Below are 22,832 nucleotides of genomic sequence, written 5' to 3' on the forward strand. Positions count from 1 at the left end.
GTAAAAACAGTCGTGTAGATTGATACAGAGGGTTTGGTCAAACATAAATCGGGATTCTAGTTACGTCTTATTTTTCTTCTTTAAAGGCGTGGGCATCGCTTACGCGCTTCTTCTTTTCGCAATTTCAGATATCAAGTGCAGCCTGATTCTTCTCCACCTGATCTCTTCAACGGAATGGAGGTCTTCCTCTTCCTCTGTTTCCCCAGGCGCGTATCCCTACCAGCCAGTATAGTCGCTGTCTTTTAATTCTCTGAACTACATCTCTCGATGTCGTCGTATAACTCGTACAGCTCATTGTTCCATCGAATGCGATATTCGCCGTGACCAACGCGCAAAGGACCATAAATCTTTCGCAGAACTTTTCTCTCGAAAACTCGCAACGTCGACTCATCAGTTGTTGTCATCGTCCAAGCCTCGGCACCATACAGCAGGACGGGAATTATGAGTGACTTATAGAGTTTGGTTTTTGTTCGTCGAGAGAGGACTTTGCTTCTCAATTGCCTACTCAGTCCGAAGTAGCACCTGTTGGCAAGAGTTATCCTGTGTTGGATTTCCAGGCTGACATTGTTGGTGGTGTTTGCGCTGGTTCCAAGATAGAAAATATTATCTACGATTTCAAAGTTATGACTGTCAACAGTGGCGTGAGAGCCAAGTCGCGAGTGCGACGACTGTTTGTTTGATGGTAGGAGATATTTCATCTTGCCCTCGTTCACTACCAGACCCATTTGCTTCACTTCCTTATTCAGATTGAAGAAAACAGAACTAACGACGGCTACCAATGAAACGAAAAAACAGCCTTTGATAGGAGACCCCCTTTTGATTCTAGTTATGTAGATCCATTTTTATAGAAGAAGCACCCCATTTTTAGTGTTCAAAAGCACTTAAATTAGTTCTAAAGATTAGTATTGACCAGGCAGTTACTAACTATTGGTCTGATTTTGGCGGAGGTAACTTCCAAGTATGCAAAAAATAAATATACCAACATTAATATGAATAACGAAAGTTTTGAACTTTTCCGAGTTTCTTGTCTAAATAAAAATATTTCCCAAGCTTTTATGAGTACTTTTACATTAATTTATTATAAACTATCTATTAATTGAGCAATTAGTTGATTACTCTATAGTGTATTAAATTTAAAGCAATTAAGAGTTCAGTCGCTGAAATTACCTTAAGTCTGTAATTACTGATTTCTTCGGGCGTGGCATAAAGCCTGAAACCTCTGCTATTACAGCAGCGTTACAAAAATAGCCTTTAAGTCACTTATTTATTTAGAATTTTGATATAATCAAGGCCAGCTTAACACCGTCGTCTTCATGGCATAAATATATAAATTATTCAAAAATTGACAAATAAGATATTTATTAATTTCGATCTATTTATTCGTGCTGCGATAACTTATCTATGCGCCTTAATTAAATAATAAACGTCAACCGGTTGCCTAATTTTTACGAATTAGTTCGATTTCAAACTGCCAAAAAGTGATAAATACTTATCGTTAAATGCAATGACTTGAAGTAGCATGACTTTTTCTTGGAATATATATTACTTAGAATATATATATTATATATATTTATACATATTAGGGTGGGTTAATTTTATTTTGCTAGGAAGTCTAAAGAAAAAAGGTTCCCAGACATCTCAGAGGAAGTTTCTCTAAGTATAAGTTTCAGAGACCGTTTTGTAGAGTAGTAAGCTTCCTAAGAGCTTTCCGATTTATAAAGATTTGTAATCATTGAGATATAAAATTCATAAGAACAAAAATTGTCCTTAAAATAATCGATAAAGTTAGATTATATCTTTTGAAGGATTAGGTCCAGTAAAAAAATCGTTAGAGACCTTTCTAAAGAGCATTCAATTTTCTGCAAAATCCATGAAACGAGATATTTTTTAAGTCACTGGAAGCGAGATATGAATTTTTCTAAATGACAGTAAGAAAAATATCGCAAACAGTAAGGTGAAGGACCTTTCCGGTACAACATACTTAAAGCGACTTTCTTAGAGGTGCTTAAGAACCTATACTTCTAAGAACCAAGCGAAAAAAATATTCGTATTTTTTGAACCACCCTTGTATATGGTATAATGAATACACCAATGTCCATATATATATGTATTTGCTTAAAGAAATTTATAGCTTTTTGATTTAGCGCATTTCAACTACAGTAGCGGAATGATTCCATATCTCAAGCAGATAATGATTGATAAAGTAGTGACCACGACATTTCATGGGTTTTTTATCACTTTAAAGCTTTCGTATTATGTGTGCCAACCGTATATTTTGCTTATTAATGGTTTATTGCACTATATAGTCCACAATATGGGTTAGCGCTATTAACTTTGATTTTTACGTCCAAATTCAAGCTGTTGATATTACAGTATTGTACAAAAACAATAAAATACCAAGTAATGCATATATTTAATAAATTAAGTTAGAAATAATGATAAGTCAGGCAGGTGGCGATCGTGCCGCTTAAAAGCGACAACAAAATGTTGGAAGTTGGATGTGGACAATTAAGATTTGATAATTACTTTTTTTCTTATTTTTCTCACCATTTTTGCACACGGTCATTTCTGTCTTTCTACTAAATTAAAAACCTTAACGAGCTCACTGTAACCTCTAAACTGTTAGTCGAATGAAACAATAATATCTTCCGCTAATAAGTTATTTGTAAGAGAACACTGGTTAGTTTGGACACTCATCAACATAACCTGTGTAATATGGGTCAAGTGTTGAGAAATTGTAAAACAATAAAGAGCTAAGCTATAAAATCTTAAGAGAATTCACTGGAAACCACAGCTAATATTTTTGTATGACTTCCTATTTGTAAATACGAGTATCATTCGCATTCAAAACAACTCCAAATTCGTTGTGGGATTCGTGATCAAATTTGGTGGAGGATTCGTGGTGGGAGAGAGCCTTCGTCGACGAGTCCTGGCATTCACCCCGATGGATGAACGTCTAGCCGCAATACGCATCAAAACGAAGTTCTTCACCATATCGCTGATTTTCGCCCACGCCCCGACGGAAGAGTAGGAAGATGTGACCAAAGATGTCTTCTATAAGCACTTGGAGCGCACCTATGAGAGCTGCCCCCGCAACGATATCAAAATCGTGATTGTCGACTTTAACGACAGAATGAGCAAATAAGGTATCTCTGGCGCAACGGTCGGTAAATTCACTCTCCATGAGGACACATCCCCAAATGGGTTGAGGCAGATCGACTTCGCCGGGGCCTGAAATAGGGTTATCTGTCATACTAGTATTCGATTTCAGCATAGAAATATTGATCAAGCTATCTTGCTGTCCCCGGATCGAATAGCCTCCAACCAGATCGATCATATTAAGATAGACGGAAAACACGTCGCCATGTCTTAGACATGCTTACGCTGCAAAGATCTAGCATTAACTCGGACCACTATCTTGTTGCCGCGAAGATACGCACACGCCTCTGTGCAGCAAAAAACGCAGGTCAAGAAACACAAGAAAGGTTCGCTGCAATCACAACAGACAGCCGAACAATTTTTTACTCGACTTTCACTCCTGCTCTTCGGAAGCGATCATTAGCAACTCGGTATAAGGGAACTGGGGAATTTCAAGCTCCTTACGTACAGCTGTAAACGAAACTATTGGAAAAGGCAAAAGAACTGGTACGATGAGGAGTGAAGAAAAAACAGACTGCCTACCTCGGAACGTTACAATCGACTACATCAGGTGCGGGATGGGATAGATACCGAGAATTGAAGAGGGGCCAAAATGCGTGTGTACGTAGTTGACAAGCTGGCAGACAGGGCCAATGTCCGAAAATTCTACGAAGACGTCTTAGTTGCCGCATCTGAACTAACTGAATGTTTCATAGCAGGAGCATATCGTACTCTTGAACCTGATATGGTGACTTTGTGACTGATGCCCAGAGCATACTGGAATTATGAAGGTAACACTTCTCCAGGTAACACTTCCAGCCATTCAGCAGGCAGTGAAAGCATAGCACCTGAAGACGGTGAACCTCAGTCGATGGCGATGGAGTGGACGGCCCATTACCCGACGATGAAGAAGTTCGAATAGCCATTACCTGTCTGAAGAAAAACAAAGCGGATGAGGCCGATGGATTGCCTGCAAACTACGGTGACGAAGAACTGATAAGAAGCATGCATCAGCTTCGTTTTAGAATATGGTCCGACGAAAGCATGGAAGCATTTAAGTGTGCTCTGTACAATCCACAAAAAGGGAGACATCACAATGCCCGCTAACTCCCGTGGGATAAACCTTCTCAACATCGCATATAAGATTCTAACGAGCTTACTGTGTGAGAGATTAAAGTCCACCGTCAACCAACTAATTGGACCTTATCAGTGTGGCTTTAGGCCTTGAAAATCAACAAATGACCACATATTCAGCGCCAAATCTTGGAAAAGACCCGTGAAAAGAAGATCAGCACACACCTTCTCTTCTTCGCCGATTTCAAAGCTGCTTTTCGCAGTAGGAAAAGAAACTGCCTTTATGCCGCGATGTCTGAATTAGGTATCCCCGCAAAACTAATATGACTGTGTAAACTAACGTTGAGCAATACAAAAAGCTCCGTCTGGATCGAGAAGAATATTATACATTAAAAAAAAATCACCTGTGAAGGTTATATTGACTCAGTAGCAAACAAATTCAGCATATTTTTTTACCAAACAAGGTATTCCGTTGCTTGTGTATACTTTTCTTCCCGATTACCTGACATTGAATGCCCACTCTATTAGTTCAAATAAAGTGCACGCCACAGTTCTACCGCATTGATATGTGGCACACTGTTTGTTCAGAAGAAATGTACATGCTGATAACTTTTTTGAAATATTTATAGTTGGTTAAACACACACATACCTACATACCATATACACACATACATTTGGCGGCATACTAAGAAATGCAAACTACTTAAGAAAAGCATATAGATGTACCATACCATATGTACTATACATACTATATGCAAGAAGGAACCAGGGCCGCCATACAGATGTTAAGAAAGAAAGCTCGGAAAAACTTATCAATTTGAGTGACAACCGGAAATTAAAGTCAAAATAACATGATTGTTGAATTTGTAATTACTTAGATGTTATGTCATACCAACACACCAATCCATATAACTGCAGGTGTAAGTAAGTGTGTATGTATGTTACATTTACATGTATCAAATATACATTTGTATGTGCATATCTGCGATCTGTATCATCTTCTGGGAAATATGTACGTAAGTACATACATGTCACATATTAGAGATATAATATTTAGGGCACTCTGATTTCGAAATAAGACGGTTATTGACTTCAATATCGCCAAAAACATCTAATAATTTGAGCTAATTTAAAGCTCTTGTTTAACAAGTGCTATTACCTTTTTCGGAAATAATTGACAAATATCTCTGCCCGCAGAGTTTGTGAATGAAATTTCGCAATCGAGAAAGAAGACACTTATCGGTATGTCTTTTAAAAAATCCAGTGTTTTTTTTATCATTCTCTTCCTCATTAAACTACTTCTTTAATGATTCAGAACTCTGTGAGATATAACAAAATAATATTACCGAAATGTTCGAAAGTAACGAAATCCTTTTTAAGCAACAGAAAAAAGTCACTGTGCTTATCTGAAAGACTCTACTTTAGACTGAGGTAATGGTATTTTTATACTCTGAAGATGGAACATTAAGTTTTGCACACAGACCTTATATACATATACTTTGTATAATATAAATAATCAGCATGGTGAGCTGAGTCGATTTAGCCGTGCCGGTCTGTCTGTGTATTCACGAACTAGTCCCTCAGCTTTTGAGATATTTTCCACACGTTCTTTTATGCCAAAGAAGCTACCCATTTGTCGAAACTGCCGATATCGGATCACTAAATACGTACCACATAGTTGCACACAACTAAACAAGGGGAATAAAGTGCTATCTATCGCCTCTTCTTACTTCCTGGTAATTCTTTCCTTAGCCTCTCCCATAATTTGGTCAAATATCGCTGGAGAAATGGGTCATATCGTCTAAGTTTATACATATAGCGTTATGAGCAAAAAATAGTAAGACTTTGTTCATGATTTTAAAATTTTGAAGAATGAATTTAAAAATCTATGTTGTCCATCTCAAAGTAATCCCCCAATACAGCGTCCCCCAACACTTGCTCTAATCCTCGAAACAGTGGTTAAAGTCAATTGTCGGAGTTGCCTTCAATGCGCTTAGCGAGTCACGTTTAATGGCTTCAATTGACTCAAAATGGTTTCCCCAGAGAGGTCTTTTGAGTTTGCTGAATAACCAGAAGTCATATCTCCGGCCGATTTTTACGAAAAGCTACGCGAAAACAACGCACAACACTCATATCCAAAGTATTCTTTGGCAGTTTGGCTGATCGAAAGGAGTTCAGAGTGCACCAAAGCTCGATAATTGAATAAAACTGTCAACATTAACCTTGACCAGCTATGACGTCGTTTTTTCGGCTTCGTCTCACCACGATATTCAGCCAACTAATAGTATTTTTCCGGGTCGTAAGCATAGATCCAAAGCTCTTCGTCAATAATAACACGTATCATGACATCCTGGTAGTCGGAAAGCATTGTTTCACGGACGTCAATACGACGCTGTTTATCGAAAAAATTTGTGGTTTTAGAACCAATTGCTTTCACTTTTCTTAGGCCTACATGATCTTTCAAAATGGTATTCACCTTCTGTTGTTCCCACAATTCCAATAAGATCTCAGACTGTTAAGCATCGATTCTCAAGCATAAATTCCTATATTTTATTGACGTGTTGATCATCAGTTAATGTTGATGGTCGTCCTAGACGTGGTTCATCGTCAACGCGTTCTCGTGCCCCTTTGAATAATTTGTACTAATCAAAAACACTTGCGCACGACAAACTATTATCACCGTAAGCCTTTTCCAACATTGGGAATGCTTCGGTCCCAGAAATTTGATTCCGCACACAAAATTCAATGGAATTTCTTTGTTGAACGCACTTTATGTACTTCAGAGAGACAAGCATATACCAAACACTAATAATTATTTTGATGTGACATTTGGCACAGTCAATAACTACCGACCTAGAAAAATAATATTTCGAAGAATGGGTTTTTGCGCGAAATTTAAATTAGAAAGGATCCTAAAAGTGAAAAAAAGTCATATTGCCTTCATCATGTTTAGAACCGCTTTTTCAAAGAACATTAGCAACCAGTTGGCCTCTTCTATAAGTACATCAATACTGCCATTTGGTACATTAGTACACCATACTTACCATATGTATATATTATAATCATGGAAAATCGGTTCAATACACATACATACATACATATATATCTTTTCGTCCGGAAATTCTCTGCATTCGAGTTCGGAAAGCTCTGTTATACATGTATATTTTTTTCCAGAAAAAATTTTGCGATTTTTTTGTAATTTTTGGAAAAACATCCAGCAGAAGATTTAGTCCTGTAAATTAGTTTTCAAGTAGAAGTAGTATCAGGAAATGTGGAGCTATTGCTATCATATTAATTTGAGTGCTGGTAAAGCTACTTGTATAATCAAAGTAATCAGTAAAAGTCTAATTTGTTCTTATTTACACAAAATATATTCAGACTTCAAACCACCTCTACCAAAAAACCAAGATTCCACCACTGTATTTATTGTTATGCATAATATTATGCAAATAAGTGCAATAAACTGTATCACAACTTTCGAAGTTTATTCAAGGACGATGAACTTGTGACAAGCCACTTGTACATACTATAAGCCTATACTAACTAAATTCGATGAATTACTGTTTGATTAGCAAGAATTGACGAGCAACATTTATTAGAAATCAATTCACCAAAAACAGTCACAAACAATGTTATATAATTTATGCCACGATAACAACAAATGCTCGAAATAATTGTCTTCAAATAAGAAAATACATATATGTATATACTTATATACAAGTATACCAAGTACATAAATATGGTATGGAAGTGTAGACAGATTTTCTACTTTGTTTTAGAAAAAAACGAATGTTCTTCACTGGTACAATTTGACTGCTATAATAAAAAAAGTAATATGTAAACTTTATATTCTGCAGGAACTGACTCTTAGAGACCTAATGCAGCTTGGAGTGTTAATTCGAAACAAGTTATACTAGAAGTATCTTAAGCAAAATGCTAGGTCTCTAAAACTAGTTGACCAAGTGGAACCAAATGTCCAAGATAACATTTCAACGTAATTTTAACACAGGGGGACTATTCTGTAACTCGATTTTCGGATTTTCAAGCCAATTTTCGAATAAAATATTCGTTAGCTTTTGAGTTGTAGAAAGCAAAAACGTAAATTGTATGTATTGATTCTGGCACAGGGTGGTACAACTTTCGCATAATTATAAAGTATATCCGAATTTCGAATAGAATACATTTACGAATCGAGATACAGAATAGGGCCCAGTTTTTAAACTTCAGATCATAACCATGACTACTTTCCATTGAAACCCATTTTGACACAAATTTGTTACTTTTTCTTTTGAATACAGGATGCGTCTAAATAGATAGAGGTGGGAATGAAAAGAAAATCGAATTCCTCCATTCCCAGTGTGACAAGGCGGGACATGTCACCCTCAATACTTTTTCCATGCATTTGTCGGCAGACATACGTAAAGAGGCAAAATCCTCGATATGGATTTCCACCGACTGTTTTATTTGGTTTGAAAAAGTATCACAAACACTGGTCTAAACAATTACTTTTTACACATGCAATTTTGTTTCTTGGATCTCTAATAAATTTTGTATTGTCCAAATTTAGATAAGAACTGACACATGGTTAGAGTTGTACTAAACTGTGGTCTCCAAATATGTCTAAGAAACTTAGGTTAGAATATGTTGGTTAGGTAAATAGGCTGATTATTGGTCAGGAACAATCCACTTAGACTGCTAGAGGCGCTACTCCATTGCGATGCGCTGAACTTCTAGGTATGGATCAAAAAGACTATCCTACTTCGACTACACGCCTAGAACCTGCCACAAATTTATTGAGGTGGAAAATACCAGTTCCAGCTAATACAGATGGTTCGTAAAAAGCATGGCAACCGAGATGCTTCAACCTTTTTCTGGCAAAAGCTGGACAGTGGAGAAGAAAGTGTATACATGTGTTGACCTCATCTAACTCATTGCAAATTTGGCAAGTTGTGTCCAGTTAGGACGCTTGTAATTGCGATGTCGAGAGTCTTGCTAGCAGTTCAATTAACCTTTTCGAATCCACTCTCAGCCACAAAGCTTTCGCAACCCCACATGTACTGTTGACCGACGTTTGCTGGTCTGACTCGAAACCCATAGAACCAGCGCCCGATGGAATTTCTGTATGGGTGCCTTTTATTGCAAACTCATCGGCTTTAAGTAATATGGAAGTAGTTTAATGCTTTTGGTAGTGAGGTCATGCCTTCCTGGACTAACTTTGAGCTCACTGTTAACGAGCTCTAAATAATTAATGTTTTCGGAGTAGAGACATACTTTCTACAATTTGGTACAGTTGTTCCAGAGATGTAATAGTCCCTCCCAAATACAGCACCGAGGTATAGACCACTTGTCTCGAAACAATATAAAAATATATCTAATTGAAATTCTTTCTTTAATATAAAACACCAAAGATCGGGTATAAAAAATAGAGGAATATAATATAGCTTACACGAATTAGCTACAGATAATATTTCGGATGTTAGTACAAAGAAAAACTCTATAAATCTTATAAAAGCCCCAAAATATTACTTGTTTCATAAAATTACAAAATATTCTCGGTAGAATTAGGACACTCTTTTTTATATCTCATATAGTAAATATCTTCAAAACCTCAGTTTCTAATTTTCTTTCCACTGTTGATTGGCGAAATCTCAAAAGCTTAAGTAAGCTCGTCGATAACGGAAACCGTGATCCATAATATAAATATTTCCTCTATTTTTCTACGCAAAGTGAACATTTCGGAAAAGTATCGACAGAGCATATATTAGTTTATATATTAAAACATCATAATACATATGTATATGTATTCGGTTTGAAAGGCAATGACATGAAAGTGAATTTCCCCGAAACTGCCACAAAAGTGGGGTAAAAACTGAATTACTGCATAAGCTGTGATTACTCCCACGCCTACCGAGGCGAATCCTTGACAGTTGCGCAAGTGCTCATGCAGTTAGGTGGTATGCGATAGCGGTAAACTTGGAGGTGAAGTGGCGGTTAATACAACAATAAAATAACGCTTGTTGGCCTTAAATACGAAAACATTTACGAAGATTTGCAAACTTTTTTCAAACACACACACACCCACACGAATACTTGTGGGTATAGAAAGTTCTGTTATGAAGGAGGTGAAAATGCAAAACTTCAGACAGGGAATCAATTTCATGTTTTCAAAGGCACGCAAGAGCAAATAGCGCAACAGCAGCTATGAAATCAGCAACAATATGAACAACAACAAATTGGAAAACTATAAATACATAATAAATAAATATAGGGTGATTTTTTCTGGGAAGTGAAAAAGTTTTATGTAAAGTAAAATGAAAACAAGAAAAAACATTAACTTTCAATTCGCTGAACTATCGACTGCGGTGTTCGCCGTAGCCAATGCGCAAAGGATCATAAATACTCCGCAGTCGTTCTTCCTATTCGATGTTTGGCACCAATTGAAGATTCCAAGTGTAGCCAGGTCCTTATTCACCTGGTCTTTCCAACGGATTGGAGGTCTTCCACTTGCTCTGCTTCCTTCGGCGGGTATTGCGTCGAGTAGTTTCAGAGCTGGAGTGTTTTCATCCATGACTTTGCCAGCGTAGCTGCTGTCTCTTAGTTCGCTGAACTATGTCAATGTTGTCGTATATATCGAACAGCTCATTGTTCCATCGAAAGCGACATTCGCCGTTCCCAATGCGCAAAGAAACATAAATCTTCCAAGCTGTCGGACCAATATATGTAGTATATTTTAAGTAGAAATCTTTGCCATTGGGAAAGCCGCGGATCCAGCCTTTAAGGCATCAGCAAACAGCTCCAGAGTTAACATCTATGGGGACAGTCAAGTAGTAATCAAGGCTTTAACATCGTTTCGTATATCGGCCAGAAGTGTCTTCGGAAGCAGGACAGTAGTGGAAAATATCGGACTACACTTTTACTGGATGCCACTTCACAAAGGCATCGATAACAATGAGATAGACGGCGAGATTTCCGAGAGTGATGTAGGACTGTCAACCGAAAACGTGACCGACATTGGTAAACCCATGCATTGTCCATGCGACGAACTGGGCAGAAGCATGGCAAGGAAAAACAAAATGCTTAAACGTATAAAGTTCACACTGGCACTCGATCGAAGGAAGAACATGACTGAAAACTGACTTGCAAAATCCGGAGCCAGCACACGCCTACACAATGGAGCTGACAGATCGAGAGGGTTATAGAAAATGACAAGAACAAGGCATCAGGGAAACAATGGAGCATCTCTTGTACACTTATCTCGACTATAACTTTTGCATTTGGGTTCCCCTCATTTTCTCACTAAGCCACAGTCTGTTCAAGAAAATCTCAGGCATCCTAAGGATGACTACTCCTCATGGACTTCGAAACTATATATACATATATATGGTATAGCAAAGGACCAAAATATGGTCTATGCGTGGTTAATTAGCCTGCCAGTCTAACCTAACCTAACCGGAAATTTTTGCATTTGGGTTTCTCACGGTATGAGACAATAAAAGAAGATTCGTTTATGAGGCCACAGAGTCTGTTGAAATTCGAGCCAAGCGCAGGCATTCTACTCATGACCACTCCTCGAGGACTTCGTAACGGAACTCCATTTCGTATAGCAAAGGACTCCATTTGGTACAGGAAACAGGTTTATGCGTGGCTTATTAGCGTTTCGAGCTAACCCAAATTAACTTGCAGCTAACACTCTAGGTAATTGTATGCCATCAAAATCAGCACCCTATATAAATGCACGTGCATTAAAGTTTGGTGAAAGGAAACTGAAAGTGTGAGGCGCAGGTGTAACGGTATATACTCGTAGGTATATACATAAGTATTAGTATTGTTTGTATGACAGCAGGAGTTCTTGGCGAAATTATTGTATTTTAATATAAATAACAAGCAAACAAAAGGCTGCTGAACACACGAGGACAATATGAACACACAAGTCCATGACAGTTGTTGGAAAAGAGTTTCGCGCGGCGACACGGCACACAATTGCATACAAATTCGTAACAAATAATAACGATAATCGGAACAAATGAAAAACATCAGTCACTCCATTTTTATAGGCACTCACAACAATTCGTTTGCGCATTTAATTCACTCGGCTACTGCACGTTAGGCAGGCGACTCACAAATCCTTACGGTTCCGAGTTGCACGCACTCATCTTGCAAATTGTTGTACAAATATAATTAGTTGTTGCATACCGTTATATAAACTTGTGCATTTATAGTAAAAGTGAGTCTAAAAATATATAGGAATACCGAACTTACGAAAATTCCAACGCATAAAATTTAAATAAATTTATTGTCAACCGAGGCAAGTGACAGTTGCCAGTTAACGAGTTAACAACTGTAATAACCGTTGCATGTCGTCGTTAGACGATTGGAATCATTCATTTTGCGGCAGTCAAAGTGAAATGAACACTTGGAAGGGCAAATTGCTGACGGACGTGCCGTTCGGGCATGTGCTTATCGTGAGCGGGAAAGTGAAACCGAATCCAAATAAGTAAATATTAAATTTGTTTAAATTATAGTACTTAAAATTATTTTTTTTTAGAATTTGCTTGGACCTAACCGATAATATAAAGGGTCAAAATGAGAGTGAAACGGTTTATCTGAAGATTGAAGCGAATTTCCGAGAGAATCAAATAATACGGAGCATGTTTATGCCGGGAGAGGGTTGGCAGCAGGAGGAGATATCGAAGAACTGGAAAGCTGATGGACCAAAAAATCCGCTGTTGCCTGGTAAGTAAAACTAAATGTAGAATATGTACATAGTACGAGTACATATACAAAGGCAAATCGGTGAAAGAGTGTCGAGCTTTAAATGGAAACTTTCTAAGGTGTTTTCAAACAATTTGCTATCACTCATTAGACTAGTGCAGAAGTCTTTAAAGATGATTAAAAAAATTCATAGTAGATTGCAACCCATCGAAAAAGAAACATAAAATAACAAATATTGGGTAGTCGAAAAAGTCTTTTCGTATTTTTAATCAAATTTTAACTTATTTTTTTATATTTATAATAATAAATAAATAAATAAATATGTACCATTTTGGTCGATCACTTTTTGCCATTTTTCCGCTTGAGACATTATTACAGTAATGTAAAACTTTCATCAGTGTAAATCGAAAAGTACGGAAGCGAGCGAACCATTGTAGTGCTACACGAACTGATACAGCATCGTCTTCGTAAACTTCACAAATTTCATTGGTGGCTTGCGTGGCATTCTTCCCTTTTTTATACAAAAATTTCAAAATTTAGCGAATTTCTTCATTACTTTCACTCATTTTTGGACATCTGTTACTTTTTTTCAACATTTCAGAATTACATTTTTTTGTTAAGTGAAGCCTAAGATCTCACCTTTTCAACACTACATGGTATGACACAGTGTGATTGGTACCACTGGAGATATACGACTGCATCTATTGACAAAATACGAAAGACTTTTTCGACTATCCAATATTAGGAAAATTTAGGGCGATCTGAGGTGTTCACTTTGTAAAAAATAAAGATATTTTGACTTGAGATTTTTTTTTATTAAAAATTAGGATTTTTTATCTGTCGTGCAAGTTGTAACTTGAGTAAAAATTGAGTTATCTACGAAACTTGGTACACATATTCCTTAGCAAAAAAGTTGTAGATGGGCGTAATCAGACTACTGCCACACTCACCAAACGACATTATCCGAAAACTTACAAAATGTCATTACAACGTAGAGATCGCAGTAGCAAGGGGCACCTGTAGGCAAAAAATTTAGAAAAAGTGGTCGTGGTTTAATATACATATCTCCTGGACCACAAAATCTACAATAACCAAATTCGTCTTGAAAAATTCTTAAAAGAACTATTACCGATAGTGTAAAAATGGATTAAATCAGATGATAACCCTGCCCATTCCCCATATAACGGTACTGTTAAATATTACTAAAAGCGCGATAAAGCAATAACTAAACACGCCAAAGACATTAAATTTAACGACCGAGATGGTTAAGAGGACTTTATACGAGCCAGTTTGAATATTGGACGATGAGCGTTACACCGCCCACGATTAGGTAAAAACGCATACATATGTTTATCAGGACCTGCTCGACCGACTTCAACAAAATTGGGTACGAGACATTCTTCTCACATTCCAATGTCCCAGTGCCAAAATTAGCGAAATCGGTCTGCAGTCACGCCTACTTCCCATATATCACATTTTTTAAATTCCATCTAGCTCTTTCCTTTCCAGTGTACAAACCAAGAAGCAAGTAATATAACGAGATAAATGTTTTTAGTGTGTGTCACTTTATGACCAAAAATTGTTGAAATCTAATAAAAAATTTAGATCCCGGTCCCTATAGTGGAATTTTGATCGAAAATGTCGGTCCATGTGGTATATATATAACTGAAATTAAGGAATAGTCCTTCTATTATAATGGTATGTCCATATATCAAAAATGGATTGAATCGGACCAATACTTCCCTTAACCACCATGTACTTAATATAGAGTTTTCGAACTTCCGGGTGACTTTGCAACGCATATGTCGGCCAACATAACAGTAAACCTATGCTTAAAATGGATAAAATTAGACGAAAACCATATAACATCTGAGGGACATATAACATCAGCCCTTCATTACTTCTTTCGATATAGGATCAATATAAGGGGAAATAATAAATAATTCAATATTTCAATCAATTTGGTCATCTGAATTTTTCAAATAAATTTGTAGGTTATGTGAAAAAAGTTTAGGTACAAAAGTTATAGACCTTTTCATTACCTTTTTTCATTTTCATTCATTGCCATATAATTTTTTTCTATTGGGCTCGTAGTTTCGGAAATCGAGATACATTCCTAACTCTTAAAAATTCCTTCTCAACCCAACCTCCTCTTTTTACCGACCTCAAATCGCGCGTAAATTATCTTTTTCTTAAAGTTTGTTACTTTATCTTTCGTTTCCGTTTGGTTTCATTCTACTATGAATTTCCTTTTTCTTCAAAAATTATTTACCCTCTAAAAAAAGTTCTAATTTTATGTATTTTATGGAAAAACTGTGAAGTTCAAATGAGTTCATAGATAAATTTACCATAATTATATAATACCTGTATAAACAAACTGTTACCTCTACTACTTATTGCTTACTGATCGAAAACAGGGTTAGAACAGTGAAACAGCTTTTGGTCGAATAAAATCCGGGTCAATTCCATTAAAGTAATAACGGCTGTTGTGGGAATTGAGTAAAGAGTTGTCCTCTAGGTAGCATAACCCAAACCACTCGCAATATATTTTAGGCCTTATCAAAAACAACTTGCATTCTTTTACAGACCCAAATATACAATATATTTAATTTTTTCCGTATCGAAACTGATCTTATTCTCAACCACAAAAATCTAAATTTTGAAGTTGCTGTGGACACTTACTATTTTTGAGTCAGGTCAATGTGTAATTCTTAATGTTAATAGAAGGTTTTGAGAAATTTGTTTTCAATTAAAAATATATATTCCCTTTTAAACAGCTTTCATTTCATATATAAATGAATTATTGCCTACCTTTAGGGTCGCATTGACGAAATCAAGAAAATAAGGCAATGAAGTTAGTTCAATTATGAAATAAACAAGTAAGCAATGTTTGTAAAGCTTTTCCAGATGAAAAAGTTGTTTTTGAACAGGGAAAAACTTTCCTAAACTTTTATTGCCTAGTTGGCAGTGCTTGGTCGCATAAAATCAGGTTTTGTACTCCTAAGTAGATCCATTTGTTAGTAAAATGAAGTTATGTGTTTTCTTAATTTTTTGTTTTAAGTCTGTATTGGCCAGATTTGCTTTAGATATTTCCAATATTCGATATTTTCTGATCACCAATTTGCTGAAAACGAGTAAAGTATATAAAACATTGCCTACATTTAGGGTGCGATTGCACAAAACCTGTAGCGCAGACCCGTCTAGATAATATTTGCTTAAAAAATGAAACAAAATTTTGCTTTTCTTCACTTACATATACTTTTAGGTCAAACTTTCACCTTCCGCATAGCTGTACTACAAAAATGTTTCGAAATCTACATAAACGACAATCTCTACGGCGCGTTTGAATTTGTCAAGTTTCCCAAACCAATAAATTTCCTAATGGTTTATGGCGATTTTGAAAAAATTACACAATTCCACCAGCGTATGCTGTTTCCTCTGGTGTTTCCTAGAAGCTTGATTTGTGCGGAAAAAATTGCTTTCCAAAGTGATGTGCCGAAGAAATACGAAGTTGGTAAGCTAAGAAATTGATTAAATGGTTTGATCGAGTATAATATTATAAATTTGTAAGTAAAAAATAGACAATATTATAAAAAAATATAATTTTGCATAATACCAGGTACCGTCGTTGCCATGGAGTGCATTGCCAAAGGCCCATCGAACACAGCATTCTCCATTTGCTTCCAATGTAACGACACTGGACGCGTGGTGCTGAAGTTTCACGTCAACTTTGAGACCACTACAGTATCGCGCACTTATGAGCGTTCCGATAATAGGTAAAACTAATTATTAATAATTAAAATCAAAATATATTTAATATTCTTTAAATAACTTTAATTTCGATATTTTTATAAACAAAATTTCTGACCTTACCAATATTTTATAGCTTTTCTTCCGATGATGAGGAAACCGACGGCGAATTTCCCTTTCAGCGCGGCAAACTCTTCAAGATCGCTTTCGGCATCGGCGACAAGGCTTTCATCATTGCTGTGAATGGCCAATACTTCACCTATTACAATTATCCGGTGCGCACATTTGCCATCTCAACCTTGAAGTGTTTCACTAATAAAGTTGGTGATTTTGCGGTGAAAAATTTGGAGTATCATTGCGATTCACCGTTATTGGCGCGTGTCGAAAAATTGTCGTTGATTTAATGGAAAATCATGAAAGCAACAGTGATGCACTGAAGGCACAAACGGCATAAGGAGCATTACTAGAATATAGGCACTAGATTATTTGAGTCACCGAAAAGTTGTAGAAGCTATGCCATTGTCTTAGTGGATTTTAAATAAAGACACTATAATTTTTGTGTTTCATTTTGTGTGTTTTTTTTATGAAAGAAAAGGAATTTAATAGAAAACAAAATATTTACGAAAACTACATAAGTTCGGGTATAGCCGAACCATAAATGCTCTAGCAATTTGTATGTATTAAAGGCGTTTGAAACATTTCAAGATGTTTACTTACCGATTAGGACTGAGAGAGATAAGATTGTGAATCGACAACGTCATCATGACACTTTTATACTTTTATTCTCTGATACTTTTATAGTAATTGTAAATAAAGCCTCCCATTTCTTTAATGACGTCATGAAAAACGTTAACTATACTGCACCGAAGCAGTGATACCTTTCACAGATCCACTTTTTATACGAGTAGCATAAGAGGGTAATAAATCAAAAAAATATGTTCGGAGATTAAAGCCAAATCAATTAAAAAAATTTTATACAAGGACTATAGTTTTATCGTTCAGTTTCAATGAGCTCTACCTTATGATGGTCCGATGTCACCGGATCCAACAGGTAAACAATTCTTGGAATAAGCGACTCCGTGTTTACAACAGCGCACCAGACGATCTTACTTTTCACTCTTTGGCTTCAATTGGAAATTCCAATCTCGTATTCGCCGTGGTCAATGTGCAAAGGACCATAAATCCTCCGCAGAATCTTTCTCCCGAAAACTCGTAACGCCGATTCATCATATGTTGTCATCTTCCATGCCTCTGCAGCTTATAGCAGGATGGAGATGATGAGTGACTTGTAGAATTTGGTCTTTGTTCGTCGAAAAAGTACTTTACTTCTCAATTGCCTACTCAATCCGAAGTACCACCGGTTGGCAAAAGTTATCCTGTGTTGGAATTCAAGGCTGCCAACAGTGACGCATTGCTGCTGGATAATTAGATTTTCGATATTGATGTGAGAGGGAAAGACATCTAAGGAGCAGGAAGTTTTTAGATGATAGGTTCTAGGTGGCAAGACCGTCGGGGCTATAGTCCTAACGGTCGATTGACTTACGAGTACATTCGGGACGTTAGGTCTGTTGAGGGTTATCATGACTCTAGATTCAGTCTGAGTCGGACTGACATTTGGAATCTGGGTAGTATTTGGGTTAGCTTGACTGATACACGTTTAGATGTTAGCGATGTGATCTTCACTGGTCGGAATGCGGAACAGTTAGCGTCTTTTGCATAGGTGGCGAAGCCGTTTAACTGGGTATTAGGGTGAGCTTCTTGTGTGAATGGTTTTTGCGTGTAATGTGCGTATGGGGTCCAATCCCTGGTTACAAGTTACAGCAGTACAGAAGCTCAACTAGTAGTAGTTTCGGCCATGAGGTCAGACCAGAGACTTAAATCTGGCATCACGGGGAGCAAGAGCCCTAGGAGCTCGCCCCAACTTGCTGATGCGTACTTGCCCCTCGGGGAGTAACCTGGTGGTTGTGGTTAAAACCCGAATTTGCAAAGAACATACACTTTGTCAGTTGAATGTGGAGTGGGATTGCAACTGGATGCCGGACCCAAAGTACGGCAGAGGTTTTAGTTGGGCCTCGGACTCTACCAAGGTAGTTAGTGTATCCATTTCCACACTGCTAATTGTTCGCGCTGATCAACGCATTGATTTAATCCGCCATGCTTTTGGGCACCATGGGGTAAGGCTGTCGTCAGCAGGTACCCACGTTAAACACAGCGGACGTTGCGAACAGTGACGTGGAAATTTATATGTGATGTTGAAGGGGCTTTTCCCGCGGTAGTTGGTGCATATTGTGGGGTCTCCCTTTTTGTGGATTGTTTAGAGCACACTTAAATTCTACAAACAAGCTGATGCATGCACTTCATCGGTTCTTTATCGCCGTATTTGCATAGTTCGGTCGCCAACACGTCGGCCCCGCTGCTTTGTTGTACTTCAGACGGGTAATTGCTATTTGAACTTGTTCATGGTGAGGCAATGGAATGTCTGATCCATCGTCATCAATTGGGGAATCGGATTCAGCATCTCCTGGTGTTATGGTTTCACTAGCATTCAGCAGGCTGGAGTAGTGTTTCTTCCACAATTTCAGTGTATCAGTCACTAGATCACCTGTGAGGGTTCTACATGAGTATGCTCCGGTCTTGAAACCTTCTGTTAGTCACCTCCTCTTTTCGTAGAACTTTCGAGCTTTACTATCGGTCAGTTTTCTGTTTTTCGTTTGGAAGAGCGTCTCGTTATCCTCTTCAGTTCTCGGTATTTCAGTATACTATGGGCAATATAATGTAAATCAAAAAATTTCAAGACCCTTTTTAGTATATTGTATATATTTAATTTTTAATTTTTTTTTTGTTATTTTTATTCCTTTTATCAAGTTCTCTTTTGGCATAATAACTTAAATATTTCTACCACCATACATAAATATTATAGTTTATATTAAATATTATGCATTTACTGCGGCTCATGCATCTATGTTTGTGTGTATGTATGTATTTATATTAATCGTAACTAAAATGTTGCCATTGGGTATGTTCCCTGTATACCAAAGGTCCACTATTAGTTATGCATTTATGTATGTACTTGTTGTTATGTATAATTAATTGATATTCATGACCGCTGCTGTCACGTGGTAAACGCTAATTTCGTTAAAACGTCGCTATTGCATAACTTGCAAATATTTGTTTTTTTTTTTATTTTATTTACTTTTTAATTTTATGTATTTTTTTTAGGTATGAAAACTAGACATAATTTGTTAAGTACTTCAAATATGTATTTTAATATTTTTTTTTAATTGAATTTTTTTTTTAATTTAATTTAATTTTTTTTTTTATTTTTTAATTTGCTTATACATAACGGTCCCTTGAAATATGTCACATATGACTAATAATTTTGTTTGTTGTAGTTTTTTGTTGTGTTTAGACATATCTAAATATTTGTGTATATGTATGTGTAAGTAATAGTTTTTGTTGTTGTATGTACCTGTATGTTTGTGTTTATGTGTGTGTACTTTTAATTTATTATTTATTTTATTTTTATTTTTTTATTATTAAATATGCAAGAAATAATAATTTTTTTTTATATTTAATTTAATTTTTTTTTGTTTTTATTTTTAAATCATGTATGTATGTATATTTCATAATTTTTTTTTATTTTTTTATTTATTTTAATTTTTTGTATTTCTCATATTTTTAATCGCTGTTAAAAACATATTCATATTCTATGTATGAATGTATGTATGTATATTATTTACTTTTATGCATATGTATGTATGTATACTCGTTAATGCAAGTATGAAAATATGTTTTTGTTGCTTTATTATAATTAATTAAATTTTTTAGATTTTATTTCTGTTTATTTTTTTGTTTTTTTAGGTTAGTTCAAATATTTAGTTCGAATAAAGTATATTGAAAGATATACATACTCTTTGTTGTTGTAGATTTTGTTTTGGGGTTATCTTTTTCTTTTCTGTATTTGTTGTATTTTTTTTTTTGTTCTTAGGTTATTTTTTATTTTTTGTTTTTAGGTTATTTTTATTTTTTTTTTTGTATTTGTTGTATTTTAGGTTATTTTTTTTTTGTATTTGTTGTATGTTTTTTTCTTTTTAGGTTATTTTTATTTTTGTATTTCTTGTAATTTTTTTTTATTATTTTGTATTTTTTATTTATTTTTTTTCTTTTTGTTTGATAGCAATATCACATCAACTTTCATATTTCATGTTTAGCCATTAATATATTTTTCCACCGAGTTTTGGACTGAAAATGAACTCGGTGTCTTTGAATTCAAACAGGGACGGTAAAATTTACTTACAATAAAATCATTATTACTGCTTTTAAATTTCAAGTTGGCTTCTTGTATGTATGTACATATGTATACACACAAGTTTTGTAAACATTTTCAACTTTATACACTGGGGGTCACAATAAAGTTAACGTCAAAATTTTACGATTTCTATAAAAGGAAGTCATTTTTGGCTTTTTCAGTTTATTTTCGTTAAATATTACATAAATTAACACACATAAGTTATTACAAAAACACCAAAATTTTACAACAAACATATGCAAGAATGTATGTATGCATAAGTATATGGTGCATACATATGTATATAAGTAGTTAATAGTTTCAGTTATTTAAGGAGTTTTACTTCAACGTAATTCCATTGAATGGCTCGGTATGAGTACAAAATGTATTCAGGTGATTTAATATATATAAATATTAACGTTGTCATATATTTTCCTTTAAATTACAACTAAAGCTAAATTAACACTAATACATATAAATAATAAAAGAAATACAAAAAAGCAACAAAAAATCGGCTTTTGGCTGTCTGCTAGTAACAATTTATGTCTTGCATACAGTGACATACAAACAAACAGTTTGATTTTCAAGCAAATGTAAGCCAAGCTTTGGTTTCACTTCTATTAAGTTACGTTAAGTTAAGTTAAGTTGAGAACGAACGGCTTTGTGGAAGGTAATGATAGTTAGTTTTATATTAAAATTGCTAACAACTACAATAGTTATAAAATTGTTGGCTTTAAATAGCTAGCCGCTACTGTAGTGATTAAAAATGCGTTGCATACTTTTAGGCATTTAATTTTCTTTTTATAAGTATCTAAGTTGTATTTTGCATAAAAACGTGTTATGATAGCTTAAACAAACCAATTACTATTCTTTGAGCTTACGAAAAGCAAAAGAAATTGTGTTTGTTGCTCACAAAATTCTTATATTTTATACAAAGTGTGTGTGTGTGTGTGACGCATATAATTAAATTTCAAGGGCTCATGATCAAACAGTATTTGGAGTGCGGGTGGAGGGCAAAAATTCTATCGTTAAAATATTACTTTTGTTTCGAATGACAAAAAAAACAAACTGAAATATTATTTGACAACACAAAATATAAAATTCTTCAAGTGCTAAGCAGAAAACTCTCCAAAGAGCTCAAGTCTACACATACAAACCTTGTTTGAAATTATTCATCCTGAATTTTACTGACAGTAAATATAGAGTAGAGCCCAAATTATTTAACAGTTCCAGTATAGAGATAAATTAATTCTACAAAATTTACAAAAGTCTCCAAACAGTTCTATCAAAAGGCTCAAATCAGCACTTTTAAAGTTTAATTCAACGTTTTTCATTGCATTTGAAATTTTTTACTGGCAAATGTGCAAACACAGTCAAAATAAATATTAATTATACATTTAGACCAGCTCCACAAACTTCGAAAAACTCTCCAAAAAGCTCAAGTCTGCACATGTGAATTCAATTTGAATTTGTTTTTTTTAAAGTTTTAGAGAAGTTTGGAAAAATATGGTTTTTAACTACATTTTATAAAAAACTCTCCAAAATGCTCAAGTCTGCACAGAGAAATGTATTTTGGTTTTATTTTTTCGTTTCAGAGAGTTTGCACGACAAAATATAGTTTTAACAAAACTCTACAAAATATAAAAAACTCTACAAATTCACGTGATTGTGTTTGGAATTTTGCTACTGGTAATAATATTGAATAAAAAAGGCAAAATAAATATTATTTATTTGTTTAAACAAGCGCTACGAACTTCAAAAATCTTTAAAAACTCTCCAAAAAGCTCAAATCTGCACATGGGAATTCACTTTGAATTTGTTTTTTAAGTTTCAGAGAACTTGGACAAAATATGATTTTTAACTATATTTT

At 35.3% G+C, this 22,832-nt stretch overlaps 1 protein-coding gene across 1 annotated transcript; it reads left to right on the forward strand.

Annotated features, from left to right (window-relative positions):
• Positions 1-12,045: 12,045 nt before the first annotated feature.
• Positions 12,046-17,240, forward strand: LOC105223509 (uncharacterized). The gene is made up of 5 exons (XM_011201250.3): positions 12,046-12,706; positions 12,758-12,945; positions 16,190-16,438; positions 16,544-16,700; positions 16,811-17,240. The coding sequence occupies exons 1-5, from the start codon at positions 12,567-12,569 to the stop codon at positions 17,076-17,078; spliced, it is 1,002 nt and encodes a 333-aa protein (XP_011199552.2). The 5' UTR covers positions 12,046-12,566; the 3' UTR covers positions 17,079-17,240.
• The last annotated feature ends 5,592 nt before the right edge of the window (positions 17,241-22,832 follow it).

The sequence above is a fragment of the Bactrocera dorsalis genome, chromosome 1 (genome assembly GCF_023373825.1).
Source record: "Bactrocera dorsalis isolate Fly_Bdor chromosome 1, ASM2337382v1, whole genome shotgun sequence".
In the NCBI taxonomy this organism is placed as follows: Eukaryota; Metazoa; Arthropoda; class Insecta; order Diptera; family Tephritidae; genus Bactrocera; species Bactrocera dorsalis.

Excerpts from the sequence above, each read along its gene's own strand:
- LOC105223509 (XM_011201250.3), top strand. The coding sequence starts at position 12,567 with ATGTCGTCGTTAGACGATTGGAATCATTCATTTTGCGGCAGTCAAAGT. Across the intron at positions 12,946-16,189 it reads AAAAAATCCGCTGTTGCCTG|GTCAAACTTTCACCTTCCGC; the intron begins GTAAGTAAAACT and ends ATATACTTTTAG. Across the intron at positions 16,701-16,810 it reads TATGAGCGTTCCGATAATAG|CTTTTCTTCCGATGATGAGG; the intron begins GTAAAACTAATT and ends AATATTTTATAG.